The sequence below is a fragment of the Oncorhynchus mykiss genome, chromosome 5, assembly GCF_013265735.2.
Source record: "Oncorhynchus mykiss isolate Arlee chromosome 5, USDA_OmykA_1.1, whole genome shotgun sequence".
Classification (NCBI taxonomy): domain Eukaryota; kingdom Metazoa; phylum Chordata; class Actinopteri; order Salmoniformes; family Salmonidae; genus Oncorhynchus; species Oncorhynchus mykiss.
This window is the reverse complement of record NC_048569.1, coordinates 73,740,177-73,759,340: the sequence shown is the minus strand read 5'-3', so window position 1 is coordinate 73,759,340 and position 19,164 is coordinate 73,740,177. Positions and strand designations below refer to the sequence as shown.

General features: G+C 44.0%; 1 protein-coding gene across 8 annotated transcripts in view; it reads left to right on the top strand.

Moving 5' to 3' along the window:
- Positions 1-19,164, top strand: part of palld (palladin, cytoskeletal associated protein) — a 95,739-nt gene that overhangs the window by 28,254 nt on the left and 48,321 nt on the right. For all 8 annotated transcript variants that reach the window (XM_036978355.1, XM_036978352.1, XM_036978354.1 and 5 more), the window contains 2 exons: positions 18,483-18,658; positions 18,773-18,833. In XM_036978355.1, the coding sequence (XP_036834250.1) occupies positions 18,483-18,658; positions 18,773-18,833 (237 nt within the window). The remainder of the gene's footprint in view (positions 1-18,482; positions 18,659-18,772; positions 18,834-19,164) is intronic.

The window sequence follows — 19,164 nt, the reverse complement described above, 5'->3', positions numbered from 1 at the left end:
TTACACAACATGCCTACCACTTTGAAGATACAAAATATTTGTTATTGTGAAACAAACAAGAAATAAGACAAAAAAAATCACAAAACTGGAGTGTGCATAACTATTCACCCCCCCCAAAGTCAACTCTTTTTTAGAGCCACCTTTTGCAGCAATTACAGCTGCAAGTCTCTTGGACTATGGTCTCTATAAGATTGGCACATCTAGCCACTGGGATTTTTGCCCATTCTTCAAGACAAAACAGCTCCAGCTCCTTCAAATTGGATGGGTTCCACTGGTGTACAGCAATCTTTAAGTCATACCATAGATTCTCAATTGGATTGAGGTCTGGGCTTTGCCTAGGCCATTCCAATACATTTCAATGTTTCCCCTTAAACCACTTGAGTGTTGCTTTAGCAGTATGCTTAGTGTCATTGTCCTGCTGGAAGGTGAACCTCCTTCCCAGTCTCAAATCTCTGGAAGACTGAAACAGGTTTCCCTCAAGAATTTCCCTGTATTTAGCGCCATCCATCATTCCTTCAATTCTTACCAGTTTCCCAGTCCCTGCCGATGAAAAGCATCCGGGTGCATTCTTGGGGTGATGAGAGGTGTTGGGTTTGCGCCAGACATAGCACTTTCCTTGATGGCCACCTGCTTAACGTGGTCCTATGGACAGATACTCCAATCTCCACTGTGGAGCTTTGCATCTCCTTCAGGGTTATCTTTGGTCTCTTTATTGCCTATCTGGTTAATGCTCTCCTTGCCTGGTCTGAGAGTTTTGGTGGTTGGCCCTATCTTGGCAGGTTAGTTGTGGTGCCATATTCTTTCCATTTTTAAATAATGGATATAATGGTGCTCCGTGGGATGTTCAAAGTTTCTGATATGTTTTTATAACCCAACCTTGATCTGTACTTCTTCACAACTTTGTCCCTGACCCTGTTTGTGGAGCTCCTTGGTCTTCATGGTGCCGCTTGCTTGGTGGTGCCCCTTGCTTAGTGAAGTTGCAGACTCTGGGGCCTTTCAGAACAGGTGTATATATACTGAGATCATGTGACAGATCATGTGACACTTAGATTGCACACTGGTGGACGTTATTTAACTAATTATGTGACTTCTGAAGGTATTTGGTTGCACATGATCTTATTTAAGGCTTCATAGCAAAGGGGGTGAATACATATGCACGCACCATTTTTCCGTTGTTTATTATTTTTATTTTTTTGAAAAAATATATATTTTTAATTTCACTTCACCAATTTGGACTATTTTGTGAATGTCCATTACATGAAGTCCAAATAAAAATCCATTGAAATTACAGGTTGTAACGCAACAAAATATGAAAAACACCAAGAGGGATGAATACTTTTGCAAGGCACTGTATTTTGATGCTGAACATGGTTTCCTTCAGTGTTGGGCCACTCATTAACAAAAAAAGCTAAGTTTGTTTGAATATCACCACCTCAGGGCAACCCTGGCCCCTTGCCTTTCACACTATTTCACTACCCTTATCACACTATTTTCCTACCCTTATCACACTATTTTCCTATCCTTTTACATGGCTCTATATCAGTTTATTTTATATCAGCTTATTTTATTGTGTGTGTATGTGTGTGTGTGTGTCTGTGCGTATACTCATGCTCATTCATCATTTACAGCTCAGCTGCTGCAAATGCGTCTGTCACTGTCTCCATGGAGCTTCGTTCCCTTTCTCTCTCACTCTACAGTATCTTCTCCGGCTGTCCTCTGTTCAGAATACTCCCTCTGAACCCTGGCCCATGACCCCTAACCCTGCCTCATAGAAATGGCGACTCCAGTATCAAATAGCATTTACCATTATTTCCCTCCCTTTTAGTGTACACACACACACACACACACACACACACACACACACACACACACACACACACACACACACACACACACACACACACACACACACACACACACACACACACACACACACACACACACACACACACACACACCCTAACTTCAGATATCTGATGCCATGCAAGACTTTCCATATTTCCTGTTGACACTGTTCCTCCCCCAGAGAGAGAAAACAGATTGAGAAATAGGATCTAAGACAGGACCTTCCTTTGCTGCTGTCAGCACGTTTGCCAGTTTGGTTTCCCAGATTATCAACATACAGTACATTTGAAAAGTGTTCAGACCCTGTCACGTCCTGACCTTAGTTCCTTTTTATGTCTCTATTTTGGTTTGAGTTGGAGTGGGCATTCTATGTTTTTCATTCTATGTTTTTCATTTCTATGTTTTGTTCTGTGTGTTATATTTCTATGTGTTTGGCCTGGTATGGTTCCCAATCAGAGGCAGCTGTCAATCGTTGTCTCTGATTGAGAACCATACCTAGGTAGCCTGTTCCCACCTGTGTTTGTAGGTAGTTGCTTTCTGTTTCGTGTCGTTCACTCGCTTTGTTGGTTTTTGTCATTCAGTGTTCAGTTTATTTAATTAAATTTACCATGAACACTTACCACGCTGCGTGTTGGTCCGATGATTCCTATTCCTCATCATCAGACGAAGAGGAGAGCCATTACAGACCCCTTGACTTTTCCCACATTTTATTACAGCCTCATTCTAAAATGCATATATTTTTTCTCATCAATCTACACACAATACCCTTAATGACAAAGCAAAGCATTTTTGCAAATGTATTAACAATACAAAAAAGAAATAACTTATTTAAATACAGTTGAAGTCAGAAGTTTGCATACTCCTTAGCCAAATACATTTAAACTCAGTTTTCACAATTCCTGACATTTGTTCCTAATAAAAATTCCCTGTCTTAGGTCAGCTAGGATCACCACTTTATTTTAAGAATGTGAAATGTCAGAATAATAGTAGAGATAATTATTTATTTCAGCTTTTATTTCTTTCATCACATTCCCAGTGGATCAGAAGTTTTCACACACTCAATTAGTATTTGGTAGCATTTTCTTCAAATTGTTTAACTTGGGACAAACGTTTCGGGTAGCCTTCCACAAGCTTCCCACAATAAGTTGGGTGAATTTTGGCCCATTCCTCCTGACAGAGCTGGTGTAACTGAGTCAGGTTTGTAGGCCCATTCCTCCTGACAGAGCTGGTGTAACTGAGTCAGGTTTGTAGGCCCATTCCTCCTGACAGAGCTGGTGTAACTGAGTCAGGTTTGTAGGCCCATTCCTCCTGACAGAGCTGGTGTAACTGAGTCAGGTTTGTAGGCCCATTCCTCCTGACAGAGCTGGTGTAACTGAGTCAGGTTTGTAGGCCCATTCCTCCTGACAGAGCTGGTGTAACTGAGTCAGGTTTGTAGGCCCATTCCTCCTGACAGAGCTGGTGTAACTGAGTCAGGTTTGTAGGCCCATTCCTCCTGACAGAGCTGGTGTAACTGAGTCAGGTTTGTAGGCCCATTCCTCCTGACAGAGCTGGTGTAACTGAGTCAGGTTTGTAGGCCCATTCCTCCTGACAGAGCTGGTGTAACTGAGTCAGGTTTGTTGGCCTCGCACACACTTTTTCACATTTTTTCAATTCTGCCCACAAATTTTCTATGGGATTGAGGTCAGGGCTTTGTGATGGCCACTCCAATACCTTGACTTTGTTGTCCTTAAGCCGTATTGCCACAACTTTGGAAGTGTGCTTGGGGTCATTGTCCATTTGGATGACCCATTTGTGACCAAGCTTTAACTTCCTGACTGATGTCTTGAGATGTTGCTTCAAAATATACACATAATTTTCTTTCCTCATGATGCCATCTATTTTGTGAAGTGCACCAGTCCCTCCTGCAGCAAAGCACCCCCACAACATGACGCTGCCACGGTTGGGATGGTGTTCTTTGGCTTGCAAGCCTCCCCTGCAAACATAACAATGGTCATTATGGCCAAACAGTTCTATTTTTGTTTCATCAGATCAGACGACATTTCTCCAAAAAGTACGATCTTTGTCGCCATGTGTGGTTGCAAACCGTAGTCTGGCTTTTTTTATGGCAGTTTTGGAGCAGTGGCTTCTTCCTTGCTGAGCGGCCTTTCAGGTTATGTCGATATAGGACTCGTTTTTACTGTGGATATAGACACTTTTGTACCTGTTTCCTTCTGCATCTTCACAAGGTCCTTTGCTGTGGTTCTGGGATTGATTTGCACTTTTCGCACCAAAATATATTCAACTTTAGGAGACAGAACGCGTATCCTTCCTGAGCGGTATGACGGCTGCATGGTCCCATGGTGTTTATAATTGTGTATTATTGTTTGTACAGATGAACGTGGTACCTTCAGGTGTTTGGAAATTGCTCCGAAGGATGAACCAGACTTTTGGAGGTCTACAATGTTTTTCTGAAGTCTTGTCTGATTTCTTTTGATTGTCAAGCAGAGAGTTTAAAGGTAGGCTTGAAATACATCCACAGGTACACCTCCAGTTGACTCAAATTATGTAAATTAGCCTATCAGAAGCTTCTAAAACCATGACATAATTTTCTGGTATTTTCCAAGCTGTTTAAAGGCTCAGTCAATTTAATGAATGTCAACTTCTGACCCACTGGAATTGTGATACAGTGAATTATAAGTGAAATAATCTGTCTGTAAACAATTGTTGGAAAAATTACTTGCGTCATGCACAAAGTAGATGTCCTAACCGACTTGCCAAAACTATAGTTTGCTAACAAGAAATTTGTGGAGTGGTTGAAAACCAAATTTTAATGACTCCAACCTAAGTGTATGTAAACTTCTGACTTCAACTGTAAGTATTCAGACCTTTTGCTATGAGACTAGAAATTGAGCTCACTTGTATCCTGTTTCCATTGATCATCCTTGAGATGTCTCTACAACTTGATTGGAGTCCACCTGTGGTAAATTCAATTGATTGGACATGATTTGGAAAGGCACACCTGTCTGTATAAGGTCCCACAGTTGACAGTGCATTTCAGCAAAAACCAAGCCATGAGGTTGAAGGAATTGTCCATAGAGCTCTGAGACAGGATTGTGTTGAGGCACAGATCTGGGGAAGGGTACCAAAACATTTCTGCAGTATTGAAGGTCCCCAGGAACACAGTGGCTTCCATCATTCTTAAATGGAAGAACTTTGAAACCACCAAGACCCTTCCTAGAGCTGGCTGCCCAGCCAAACTGAGCAATCGGGGGAGAAGGGCCTTGGTCAGGGAGGTTTCCAAGAACCCTATGGTCACTCTGACAGAGCTCTAGAGGTCCTCTGTGGAGATGGGAGAACCTTACAGAAGGACAACCATCTCTGCAGCCCTCCACTAATCAGGCCTTTATGGTAGAGTGGCCAGACGGAAGCCACTCCTCAGTAAAAGGCACATGACACTCCTCTTGGAATTTGCCAAAAGGCACCATAAGGACTCTCAGACCATGATAAACAAGATTTTCTGGTCTGATGAAACCAAAATGTAACTCTTGGGCCTGAATGCCAAACGTCACGTCTGGACGAAACCTGGCACCATCCCTACGGGGAAGCATGGTGGTGGCAGCATCATGCTGTGGGGATGTTTTTCAGCGGAAGGGACTGGGAGACTAGTCAGGATTGAGGGGAAGATAAATGGAGCAAAGGACAGCGAGATCCTTGATGAGCACCTGCTCCAGCGAGCTCAGTTCCTCAGACTGGGGTGAAGGTTAACCTTCCAACAGGATAACAACCCTAAGCACATAGCCAAGACAACACCGGAGTGGCTTCGGGTCAAGTCTTTGAATGTCCTTGAGTGGCCCAGCCAGAGCCCAGCCTTGAACCCGATCGAACATCTCTGGAGACCTGAAAATAGCTGTGCAGCGACGCCCTCCATCCAACCTGTCAGAGCTTGAGAGGATCTGCAGAGAACGATGGGAGAAACTTCCAAAATACAGGTGTGCCAAGCTTGTAGCGTCATACCCAAGAAGACTTAAGACTGTAAATGCTGCCAAAGGTGCTTCAATATAGTACTGAGTAATGGGTCTGAATACTTACACTACCGTTCAGAACCTTGGGGTCACTTTGAAATGTCCTTGTTATTGAAAGAAAAGCACATTTTCTGCCCATTTAAATAACATCAAATTGATCAGAAATACAGTGTAGACATTGTTAATGTAAATGACTACTGTAGCTGGAAACAGCTGATTTTTTATGGAATATCTACATAGGCGTACAGATGCCCATTATCAGCAGCCATCATTCCTGTGTTCCAATGGCACGTTGTGTTAGCTAATCCAAGTTTATCATTTTAAAAGGCTAATTGATGATTAGAAAACAGATTTTGCATTCATGTTAGCACAGCTGAAAACTGTTGTCCTGATTAAAGAAGCAATGAAACTGTCCTTCTTTAGACTAGTTGAGTATCTGGAGCATCAGCATTTGTGGGTTCCATTGCAGCCACAAAATGGCCAGAAACAACAAACTTCCATCTGAAACTCGTCAGTCTATTCTTGTTCTGAGAAATGAAGGCTATTCCATGCGAGAAATTGCCAAGAAACTGAAGATCTTGTACAACGCTGTGTACTACCTTCACAGAACAGCGCAAACTGTCTCTAACCAGAATAGAAAGAGGAGTGGGAGTCCCCGGTGCACAACTGAGCAAGAGGACAAGTACATTAGTGTGTCTAGTTTGAGAAACGGACGCCTCACAAGTCCTCAACTGGCAGCTTCATTAAATAGTACCCGCAAAACACCAGTCTCAACATCAACAGTGAAGAGGCGACTCCGGGATGCTGACCTTCTAGTCAGAGTTGCAAAGAAAAAGCCACATCTCAGACTGGCCAATAAAAAGAAAAGATTAGGAGGGGCAAAAGAACTGGACAACGGATGATTGGAAAAAAGTGCTATGTGCAGACAAATCTAAGTTTGAGGTGTTCGGATCACGAAGAAGAACATTCATGAGACGTAGAAAAAAATGAAAAGATGCTGGAGGAGTGCTTGACGCCATCTGTCAAGCATAGAGGAGGCAATGTGATGGTCTGGGGGTGCTTTGGTGGTGGTAAAGTGGGAGATTTGTACAGGGTAATAGGGATCTTGAAGAAGGAAGGCTATCATTTCATTTTGTAACGCCATGCCATACCCTGTGGACGGCGTGTATTTGGAGCCAATTTCCTCCTACAACAGGACAATGACCCAAAGCACAGCTCCAAACTATGCAAGAACTATTTAGGGAAGAAGCAGTCAGCTGGTATTCTGTCTATAATGGAGTGGCCAGCACAGTCACCGGATCTCAACCCTGTTGAGTTGTTGTGGGAGCAGCTTGACCGTATGGTACGTAAGAAGTGCCCATCAAGCCAGTACAACTTGTGGGAGGTGCTTCAGGAAGCATGGGGTGAAATCTCTTCAGATTACCTCAGCATATTGACAACTAGAATGCCAAAGGTCTGCAAGGCTGCAAATGGAGGATTCTTTGACGAAAGCAAAGTTTGAAGGACACAATTATTATTTCAATTAAAAAGCATTATTTATAACCATGTCAACTTCACCATATTTCCTATTAATTTTGCAACTTATTTAATTTATGTTTTCGTTGAAAACAAGGACATTTCTAAGTGACCCCAAACTTTTGAATGGTGGTCTATGTAAATATGATATTTCCGTTTTATTTTTTATAAATTTGCAAACATTTCTAAAAACGTGTTTTTGGTTTGTCATTATGGTGTATTGTGTGTAGATTGATGAGGTAATCAAAACACTTTTAGAATAAGGCTGTAACGTAGCAAAATGTGGAAACGGTCAAGTGGTCTGAATACTTTCCGAATGCACTGTATGGGCGAGATTAGTCTGTAGACCATTAGTGCCCCTTTTTCTAATCAGTTTTCAGATAAACTTGTTATGTTTCTGAGTGTCTGCATATTTTGTATATATAAAAAATATATATATATTTCACCTGTATTTTGACAGGGAGTCAATGTTAAGACCAGTCGAGTCCTGTTTAGCACAAACTGACACATCACAATGAAATAAACACATTAAACTACACATTCATATACACATTAAAATACATGTAATTATACACAACAATACACAGAAAGCAAAACACAATCATAAAAAACAGACATGTTCTTCAGTAAAAAGGTCCCAAACAACAATATGGAATAATGCTGCTGTTTCATTTCCAACAATGAATGTGTTGAATCAGTGCATTATGTTGTCGTTACTTTAACAGGTGCGTAGGTAACTGCAGTAGGAGGAGCTCATTTGTGTTTAGTGTTGAGGCCCGACCATATGTGTACCCACTGTTCCAAAGCCTTTAAGTGTCATTGTGCTTTCAGATCTATTTACAGTGATGTTTGCACAGGTTCTATAAAGTTCCTAAAGCCCAAGAGCCCTAGATTTTGCATGGCATTTCACAGCCGGGTGATTGTGTATTGGTTTTTAATGAGGAGATTGATATACTGCTCCCCAACTGGTGTGTCTGTATTAGTGAAATAGTTTCCTTATGTCTGTGAGTGTAGGTGGGTCTGTGAGTGTAGGTGGGTCTGTGAGTGTAGGTGGGTCTGCGAGTGTAGGTGGGTCTGCGAGTGCAGGTGGGTCTGTGAGTGTAGGTGGGTCTGCGAGTGTAGGTGGGTCTGCGAGTGCAGGTGGGTCTGCGAGTGTAGGTGGGTCTGCGAGTGTAGGTGGGTCTGCGAGTGCAGGTGGGTCTGTGAGTGTAGGTGGGTCTGCGAGCGTAGGTGGGTCTGCGAGTGCAGGTGGGTCTTCGAGTGCAGGTGGGTCTGCAAGTGTGCATGCATACTGTACTGTATGTGTGTGTTTGGAGAGTTTTTTAAACAAAAAACAAGCTAACTTGAGAACTTTACAGACTGTGGTCTTGGCCTGTCTTTGAAACTCTTCCAAGGGCATTACTGAATACTTTTTTTATATAACAATTGTTGGTCTAAAATTCACTGTTGGCTGGTTTTATTTCAACTTCATGGTGCAGTTTGTAATTATGAATAAAGACGTAAGTGTTGCTCCTTAACTCTAGTCCAGTTTTTTTCTTTGCTTGATTCCTGTGGTCACCATTTGAGGAGAGACTGAGCATTATGCATGCCGTACATACTCTATCCTCATATACACTTTTGGGTGGTGGGTGTGTGTTCTGGTCTCTAACCCTCTGTTCCGCTGTCCTGATGGAATCCATTCAAGGGCATCTCTATCCCTCTCCCTCTCCCCAAATTACTTTGTATTGTTCTGTGATTTCAAGTCTGAATCAGCCATTTACGAAACCTAACACACTCTCTCTCTCTCTCTCTGCTCTTATGGCTCTTTGGTCGTGGTGAAACTAAGCTTCGCTCTGTAAATCTTTCCATCAACAGCAGCGATTAACGACCGGGTCAGATGAGGTGACTGAGGCCCTCGACACGCACCAGAGAGGGCCAAGGATAGTTTTGTGGATGGTTTTATCTCATCCTTCACAATTCAACTTTTTGTCATGGCTTGCCATTTTTAGCATTTTTGGTGGTTCAGCCTTTGTGTTTACATCGATGTGTTGTGTAACAGATACTCAGAGGACCAGATAGCCCAAAATCCCTATTTTATACCTTAATGAGGCACATTCACAATAACCAGCTCTCCTACTCCCCACTCCCTCTGATAAATCCAACTGTAGGATACTGTACAGAACTCAGCTCACCTCAGGTTTATTTGTAAAGCTGGTAGGAGCAGCTGTTCTGATGGACGGAGGGGTGCAGTCAAGGTTCTGATAAAGTAGGGTTAGTGCATGTGTGTGGGGGGGAGGGTTGTGGGGGATGTCTGGAAGTCGTCTGGCTTGGGGCCTAGGGGTGGGAGAGGAAAGGAGAGGCCAGGATAAAACACTCAGGTAATTTCTCCTAGCTTACACACCCAGCCATTGTGTGTATGTGTGTGTGTGTGTGTGTGTATGTCTGGACCAGAGTGTGTTTCCTACTGTTATTGTACTACAGGGTGTGTAATAGGAATAGGATGGTGAAGGTGAAGGGTGTGTTAATGAAGGGCTATCGTTCAGATCATTAAAAGTAATTTTTACACGGTGGCTGCGTCCTGCTCTCACACCCACAGTACCCACAGTACCCACAGTACCCACAGCTGCTAGGCCACATCTGGACTAGTCAGCCCAGCCCAGTGCTGCTCCATCTGAACAGTGAGAAAGAACAAGGAGAAGGAACAGTGAGAATGTCACGTCTGCTCCCACTCCCCCTCTCTGGCGCTCAAGGTTTGCCAGGCTGCTCATTATTACTCACACCTGTCACCATCGTGACGCGCACCGGTGCTTCATCGTTCACCTGGACTCCATCACGTCATTGATTGCCTCGCCTATATCTGTCACTTCCTCAGTTTCATATCTGCATTGATGTTGTTTTGTTTCTCTTGTCCAGACGCTGTTCTTTTTTAGTTTCATGTCTATTTGTTATTAAATCCTCACCCTGTACTTCCTTCCCATCTCCCAGCGTCTGTAGTTATGGAACAGTTACAAGAATAGTGAGGGGGAACAGTGAGAAGGAACAGAAAGAAGGAACAGTAAGAAGGAACAGTAAGAATAGCGAGGAGGAACAGTGAGAACAGTAAGAAGGAACAAACAGTGAGAAGGAACAGTAAGAAGGAACAGCGAGAAGGAACAGTGAGCAGGAACAAACAGTGAGGAGGAAGAGTAAGAAGGAACAGTAAGAATAGCGAGGAGGAACAGTGAGAACAGTAAGAAGGAACAAACAGTGAGAAGGAACAGTAAGAAGGAACAACGAGAAGGAACAGTGAGAAGGAACAAACAGTGAGGAGGAACAGTAAGAAGGAACAGTGAGAAGGAACAGTAAGAAGGAACAGCGAGAAGAAACAGTGAGAAGGAACAAACAGTGAGGAGGAACAGTAAGAAGGAACAGTAAGAATAGCGAGGAGGAACAGTGAGAACAGTAAGAAGGAACGAACAGTGAGAAGGAACAACAAGAAGGAACAGCGAGAAGGAACATTGAGAAGGAACAAACAGCGAGAAGGAACAGTAAGAAGGAACAGTAGGAAGGAACAGTGAGAATAGCGAGGAGGAACAGTGAGAACAGTAAGAAGGAACAAACAGTGAGAAGGAACAGTGAGAATAGCGAGGAGTAACAGTGAGAACAGTAAGAAGGAACAGTGAGAAGGAACAGTGAGAAGGAACAAATAGTGAGAAGGAACAGTAAGAAGGAACAGTGAGAATAGTGAGGAGGAACAGTGAGAACAGTAAGAAGGAGCAAACAGCGAGAAGGAACAGTAAGAAGGAACAAACAGTGAGAAGGAACAGTAAGAAGGAACAGTGAGAAGGAACAAACAGTGAGAAGGAGCAGTGAGAAGGAACAGTGAGAACAGTAAGAAGGAACAGTAAGAAGGAACAGTGAGAACAGTAAGAAGGAACAAACAGTGAAAAGGAACAGTAAGAAGGAACAAACAGTGAGAAGGAACAGTGAGAAGGAACAGTGAGAACAGTAAGAAGGAACAGAGAGAACAGTGAAAAGGAACAGTGAGAAGGAACAGTGAGAAGGAACAGTGAGAGCAGTAAGAAGGAACAGCAAGAAGGAACAGTGAGAAGGAACAAACAGTGAGAAGGAACAGTAAGAAGGAACAGTGAGAACAGCAAGAAGGAACAGTAAGAAGGAACAGTGAGAACAGTAAGAAGGAACAAACAGTAAGAAGGAACAGTGAGAACAGTAAGAAGGAACAGAGAGAACAGTAATAAAAAACAGTGAGAACAGTAAGAAGGAACAAACAGTGAGAAGGAACAGTAAGAAGGAACAGTAAGAAGGAACAGTGAGAACAGTAAGAAGGAACAAACAGTGAGAAGGAACAGTAAGAAGGAACAGTGAGAAAAGTGAGAAGGAACAGTGAGAAGGAACAGTGAGAAGGAACAAACAGTGAGAAGGAACAGTAAGAAGGAACAGTAGGAAGGAATAGTGAGAATAGCGAGGAGGAACAGTAAGAACAGTAAGAAGGAACAAACAGTGAGAAGGAACAGTGAGAATAGCGAGGAGGTACAGTGAGAACAGTAAGAAGGAAAAGTCAGAAGGAACAAACAGTGAGAAGGAACAGTGAGAATAGCGAGGAGGAACAGTGAGAACAGTAAGAAGGAACAAACAGTGAGAAGGAACAGTAAGAAGGACCAGTAAGAAGGAAAAAACAGTGAGAAGGAACAGTGAGAAGGAACAGTAAGAAGGAACAGTGAGAACAGTAAGAAGGAACAAACAGTGAGAAGGACCAGTAAGAAGGACCAGTAAGAAGGAACAAACAGTGAGAAGGAACAGTGAGAAGGAACAGTGAGAAGGAACAGTGAGAGCAGTAAGAAGGAACAGTAAGAAGGAACAGTGAGAAGGAACAAACAATGAGAAGGACCAGTAAGGAGGAACAGTGAGAACAGTAAGAAGGAACAGTAAGAAGGAACAGTGAGAACAGTAAGAAGGAACAAACAGTAAGAAGGAACAGTGAGAACAGTAAGAAGGAACAGTGAGAACAGTAATAAAAAACAGTGAGAACAGTAAGAACAGTAAGAAGGAACAAACTGTGAGAAGGAACAGTAAGAAGGAACAGTGAGGCCTCCCGGTGGTTAAGGGTGCTGTACTGCAGCGCCAGCTGTGCCATCAGAGTCCCTGGGTTCGCGCCCAGGCTCTGTCGTAACCAGCCGCGACCGGGAGGTCCGTGGGGCGACGCACAATTGGCCTAGCGTCGTCCAGGTTAGGGAGGGCTTGGTCGGTAGGGATGTCCTTGTCTCATCGCGCACCAGCGACTCCTGTGGCGGGCCGGGCGCAGTGCGCGCTAACCAAGGTTGCCAGGTGCACGGTGTAGCCTCCGACACATTGGTGCAGCTGGCTTCCGGGTTGGATGCGCGCTGTGTTAAGAAGCAGTGCGGCTGGTTGGGTTGTGTATCGGAGGACGCATGACATTCAACCTTCGTCCCTCCCGAGCCCGTACGGGAGTAGCTACTACAACAATTGGATACCACGAAATTGGGGAGGAAAAAGGGGTAAAAATTAGAAGAAAAAAAAAGAAGGAACAGTGAGAACAGGGAGAAGGAACAGTGAGAACAATGAGAAGGAACAGTGAGAACAGGGAGAAGGAACAGTGAGAACAGGGAGAAGGAACAGTGAGAACAATGAGAAGGAACAATGAGAACAGTAAGAAGGAACAGTGAGAAGGAACAGTGAGAACAGTAAGAAGGAACAGTGAGAAGGAACAGCGAGAACAGTGAGAAGGAACAGTAAGAAGGAACAGTGAGAACAGTGTGAAGGAACATTGAGAAGGAACGGCAAGAAGGAACAGCGAGAACAGTGAGAACAGGGAGAAGGAACAGTGAGAACAGCGAGAAGGAACAGTGTGAAGGAACATTGAGAAGGAACAGTGAGAACAGTAAGAAGGAACAGTAAGAAGGAGCAATGAGAAGGAACTGTGAGAAGGAACAGTAAGAAGGAACAGTATGAACAGTAAGAAGGAACAGTGAGAACAGCAGGGTTATGTTGAGCAGTGAGAACAGTATGAAGGAATAGTAAGAAGGAACAGTGAGAAGGAACAGTAAGAAGGAACAGTATGAACAGTAAGAAGGAACAGTGAGAACAGTAAGAAGGAACAGTGAGAAGGAACAGTAAGAAGGAACAGCGAGAAAGAACAGTGAGAGGGAACAGTGAGAAGGAACAGTGAGAAGGAACAGTGAGAAGGAACAGTGAGAGGGAACAGCGAGAAGGAACAGTGAGAACAGTAAGAAGGAACAGTAAGATCAGTGAGAAGGAACAGTGAGAACAGTAAGAAAAGTGAGTTATGTTCAGCACATTCCACAAAGTTACATGGAGTGGGGTTTAAACAAGGAACATTGCAGATAGTCTGTTTCTAACTGAGTTTACTCAGTAATTACACATAATAGCAGGTCATTAGGGTTTGATTAATATGTATTTATTTATTGTGGTGCTCACTGGGAGTTTACTCTGCAGTTCTGGCTTCCTGTTAGGTTGAACATCGGCTCCTGGATGCCTACTCTGCTCTCCTCTCTTTCCCTCTATTTTAACTGTACCCTCTAGTGAATGTATAGTCCAAATTATTCTGTTCCAGCTAAATGGTGGTGGATACTTCAAACTGGGAGCATGTGGCACTGAGAATCTGAGGGAGACTACAAGTCATTGTGATTATCGTAGAGAAATGGGGACTCAACAGTTTGGCATGAGAGCAAAAAAAAACCCACAAATCCCATTGATTATTAATTCAGAGCTAATTCCCAGAAGATGGATTTTAACCAACCAAGTTATTTTGTTTTTTCTAATGTGAGAAATTGATCCTGAACCACGCAGACATATTGCTTTGCTCAAACAATCAAGACTTTCAATTTCCTTCTGCTGTCATCTCAGTGCACTGTCTCCACGGAACTGTTTCAGCTCCTCAACTCAAGCCTTTGATATTACTGAGAATTATAAATCAGATCAAACAGCAAACCCATGCTCTTGGGTAGAGGGAAAAGCACTGTACAAAGACTTGGCATGTTTGTCACAGACTGCCTCATCAGTACAATGGAGAGAGCTGTGGATGTTTGGAGCGTGGCTGACTCTTGGCCTCCAGCTGCCTGTGTGGATGACATGCTGCTGCTGCTGCTGGATAACACAAGGCCTCCCTGCCTCCCTGCTCGAGGCCTCGTGTCACTAACAGACCTGATCTGTTTCCTATAATTTAACACATAACTAACTGTCTTCCTGGACGATAGGCTGTGGCTAACTTTCCTTCATTTCACTTAATCAGGAAATAAGGAAGAGAACCCAGTTACGAGAGGTTAATATTAGAGCTGTAGCAGTAGGAGCAGTTCAGTGCTGTCACAATATAGGGTTATGACTAGCCTCGCTAACCATGCTAAGACACACGACTGGTATCGAGACTAGGTCATTACTAAGGGGAAAGCAGTGGTTGTAGCAACAGTTCAGAGCAGTCCCAGTTACAGCACACTCTTAGAAAAAAAGGTGCTATCTAGAACCTAAAAGGGTTCTTCGGCTGTCCCCATAGTAGAACCCTTTGAAGAACCCTTTTTGGTTCCAGGTAGAACACTTTTGGGTTACATATAGGACACTTTCCACAGGGGTTTAACATGCAACCCAAAAGGGTTTGACGTGGAACCAAAAAGTCTCCTCCCTGGAACCAACAAACTTTCTCCTATGGGAGAACAGCTGAATGTCCCCAAGTGTAGGCTTATGACTAGCCTTGCTTACCATGCTAAGACATACAGTTGAAGTCGAAAGTTTACATACACAGGTTGGAGTCATTAAAACTCATTTTTCAACCACTCCACAAATTTCTTGTTAACGAACTATAGTTTTGGCAAGACGGTTAGGACATCTACTTTGTGCATGACGCAAGTAATTTTTCCAACAACTGTTTACAGACAGATTATTTCACTTATAATTCGGATATATTGAAGCAACATTTCAAGACATCCGTCAGGAAGTTAAAGCTTGGTCGCAAATGGGTCTTGCAAATGGACAATGACCCCAAGCATACTTCCAAAGTTGTGGCAAAATGGCTTAAGGACAACAAAGTCAAGGTATTGGAGTGGACATCACAAAGCCCTGACCTCAATCCCATAGAATATGTGTGGGCAGAACTGAAAAAGTGTGTGCGAGCAAGTAGGCCTACAAACCTGACTCAGTTACACCAGCTTTGTCTGGAGGAATGGGCCAAAATTCACCCAACTTATTGTGGGAAGCTTGTGGAAGGCTACCCGAAGGGTTTGACCCAAGTTAAACAATTTAAAGGCAATGTTACCAAATACTAATTGAGTGTATGTAAACTTCTTACCCACTGGGAATGTGATGAAGGAAATAAAAGCTGAAATAAATCATCCTCTCTACCACTATTCTGGCATTTCACATTCTTAAAATAAAGTGGTGATCCTAACTGACCTAAGACAGGGAATTTTTACTAGGATTAAATGTCAGGAATTGAGTTTAAATGTTTTTGGCTCAGGTGTATGTAAACTTCTGACTTCAACTGTAGCTATTACAGGGAATAACCCCTTTTCTCATTCAGTTCAGTGCAGTCTGACAGTCGGAATATTATGACTAAATCCCTTCGGCTCATCCACCTGCCAGTGGTGCTAATGAATTGTGTTGTGCGATCTCGTTTCGATAATGACAGAGTGTTGTGTATGCAGTTGTCCTTTCAGAGCCTGCCCGACACACCACTCATTCACACTCTTGTTCTACCCAGCACTCTCATTCACTTTCTCCATCCATTTCTTCTCTCAGCATCTCTCTCACGTCAGGTGTAAATAATAGGCAAAATAAAAGGCCTGCCTGCCTTTGCCTGCTTGCCTGCCTGCCTGCCTTTGCCTGCCTGTCTGTCCTGACATCTGACTGGCAGGGTGAAGTGAGGGTATAATGTAAAGTGTATAATAGCCAGGCAGAGGAATGCAGGGCATTTTATACAGCGTTCCAGAAAGGCTGGAATCTCCCGAGGTCTGCCATCGGCGGAACAGAACAGCTGTGCTTCGTCCATTCTGAATTCCTGCTCCTCCTCCTTCTCCTCTCACTGCTGGGGTTAATGGGCAGGCAATAAAGTTACAGCTGTATAGGAGCATGTTTTCTCATTTTATAGGAGGAGCAAAAGCATGGCGAAGCAGGAGTGAGATGGTTCTGGGAATATTGTGGCCGTGTTTGAAGTGGTGACGTGGCATCAGTAGTGGTTGGTTTGATCATTGGCTCTGTGAACAGAGATGAGACAGATTGGGTCTGGTAGACTGTCTCCTTTCTGTTTCTTGCAATATTTTAGGCCTGTTTACTGTGGTAGACTGTCTCATGTCTGTCTAGTCTGGTAGGCTGTCTCATGCCTGTCTAGTCTGGTAGGCTGTCTCATGCCTGTCTAGTCTGGTAGTCTGTCTCATGCCTGTTTAGTCTGGTAGACTGTCTCATGCCTGTCTAGTCTGGTAGGCCGTCTCATGCCTGTTTAGTCTGGTAGACTGTCTCATGCCTGTTTAGTGTGGTAGACAGTCTGTAGACTATTTTAGGCCTGTCTAGTCTGGTAGGCTGTCTCATATGCCTGTCTAGTCTGGTAGACCGTCTCATGCCTGTCTAGTCTGGTAGGCTGTCTCATGCCTGTTTAGTCTGGTAGACTGTCTCATGCCTGTTTAGTATGGTAGACTGTCTCATGCCTGTTTAGTCTGGTAGACTGTCTCATGCCTGTTTAGTCTGGTAGACTGTCTCATGCCTGTTTAGTATGGTAGACTGTCTCATGTCTGTCTAGTCTGGTAGGCTGTCTCATGCCTGTCTAGTCTGGTAGTCTGTCTCATGCCTGTTTAGTCTGGTAGACTGTCTCATGGCTGTTTAGTCTGGTAGACTGTCTCATGCCTGTTTAGTCTCGTAGACTGTCTCATGCTTGTCTAGTCTGGTAGGCTGTCTCATGCCTGTCTAGTCTGGTAGGCCGTCTCATGCCTGTTTAGTCTGGTAGACTGTCTCATGCCTGTTTAGTGTGGTAGACAGTCTGTAGACTATTTTAGGCCTGTCTAGTCTGGTAGGCTGTCTCATATGCCTGTCTAGTCTGGTAGACCGTCTCATGCCTGTCTAGTCTGGTAGGCTGTCTCATGCCTGTTTAGTCTGGTAGACTGTCTCATGCCTGTTTAGTATGGTAGACTGTCTCATGCCTGTTTAGTCTGGTAGACTGTCTCATGCCTGTTTAGTGTTTTAGACAGTCTGTAGACTATTTTAGGCCTGTTTAGTCTGGTAGACTGTCTCATGCCTGTTTAGTGTGGTAGACAGTCTGTAGACTATTTTAGGCCTGTTTAGTGTGGTAGATGGTCTCATGCCTGTTTAGTGCGGTACACTGTCTGAGGCCTGTCTAGTCTGATAGGCTGTCTCATGCCTGTTTAGTGTGGTAGACAGTCTGTAGACTATTTTAGGCCTGTTTAGTGTGGTAGACTGTCTGTAGACTGTCTTATGCCTCCTGCAATCCAGAGAGGGGAGAAGTGAGTGAGAAGTGAGTGATTGATCGAGCAAGGCAGGTATCGAGCAAGGCAGGTCCCACCAGACCACGCTCCAGCCCAGGCAGAAACTCAGACGTCTGGGGTTAGGGAAGGAGGGGATGTGTCTGTTTCCTGTAACTCTGTGTTTTGTCATTGCCTCAGCGCTGAGCTTGAGCAGGTACGGAAACACTCTCTGAGACATGCCCAGAGGGTAGAGGTGTCTGTGAAGGCATATGTGAGAAAAAGTCGAATACAACTTTGTATCTACACTGCACAGTGGACATGGTGTTGAGAGTGAGAAATGGGACTCATAAGTGAATGCACAGTATAAACAGTAACCACACATAAACTAAGGTTGGATAACATTTGTATGGAAACCATGAAAGATTTCAATGATCCCAAAACCAATGTATCACAGATGAGTGGCGGTGTCTGTCCGGCAGTACTCAGGTGTGTGGGTGCGTATGGAGGGGGGTTTACAGTAATCTGATTAATTACTCTGATTGGCAGACCACAGTCTTCATAGTCTTGATTATAACCGCTAATCTGAAATGAATTAAATAGTTTTATCTTAAGTGATGGCTCTTACTTGTATCAACACATTGGTGGGGCCTATGGCTGTTTGTAGAGTGGTATTTAAGTGAATGTTTTCTCTGTGTGTGTCCAGGTGGTTCTGTGAGGGGCGGGAGCTGCACCACTGTCCTGACATCCAGATCTGGAGGGATGGTGCCCTACACACGCTGGTGATCGCTGAGGCCTTCGAGGACGACACGGGACGCTACACCTGCGTGGCCTCCAACAGCCTGGGGGCGGACAACACCTCGGCAGAGGTCTACATCCAGGGTAACTGCTACTATCTCTGCACTCACTGTTATTAAATTCCTGTCCTTTGAATGAATGTACAGACAACTCTCACTGAAAGGTCTCTATTTCTCATCCCTCTGTGCCTCTGTTCAGGTGCTTCATCCTCCGACTCAGAAGGAGAAGTGCAGAAGTCCAGATCAGGAGCCATGCCTCAGTACGTTTGTGTGTGTATGTGTGTGTGTGTGTGTGTGTGTGTGTGTGTGTGTGTGTGTGTGTGTGTGCGTGCCTGTGTCTTAGCATGAACCTCACACCACCCTTCACCTTGTGAGCCTTAACCCCTTCCTAACCCTGTGGTTAGGTCAAGGTCAACTGGGCCCTCCAGGCGGTAATCAGGCTAGCTGCTTGCTCTAATTTAACTAGCCCTATAAAACTGTCAAATTATCTTATTACCCTGGCCAGTGAAACTCTGGGTCATTTAGATAATGAGAGGTCTCTGGGGGGCAGCCTCCTCCCTCTCTCTTTCTCAATTAAAATACATTTTAATT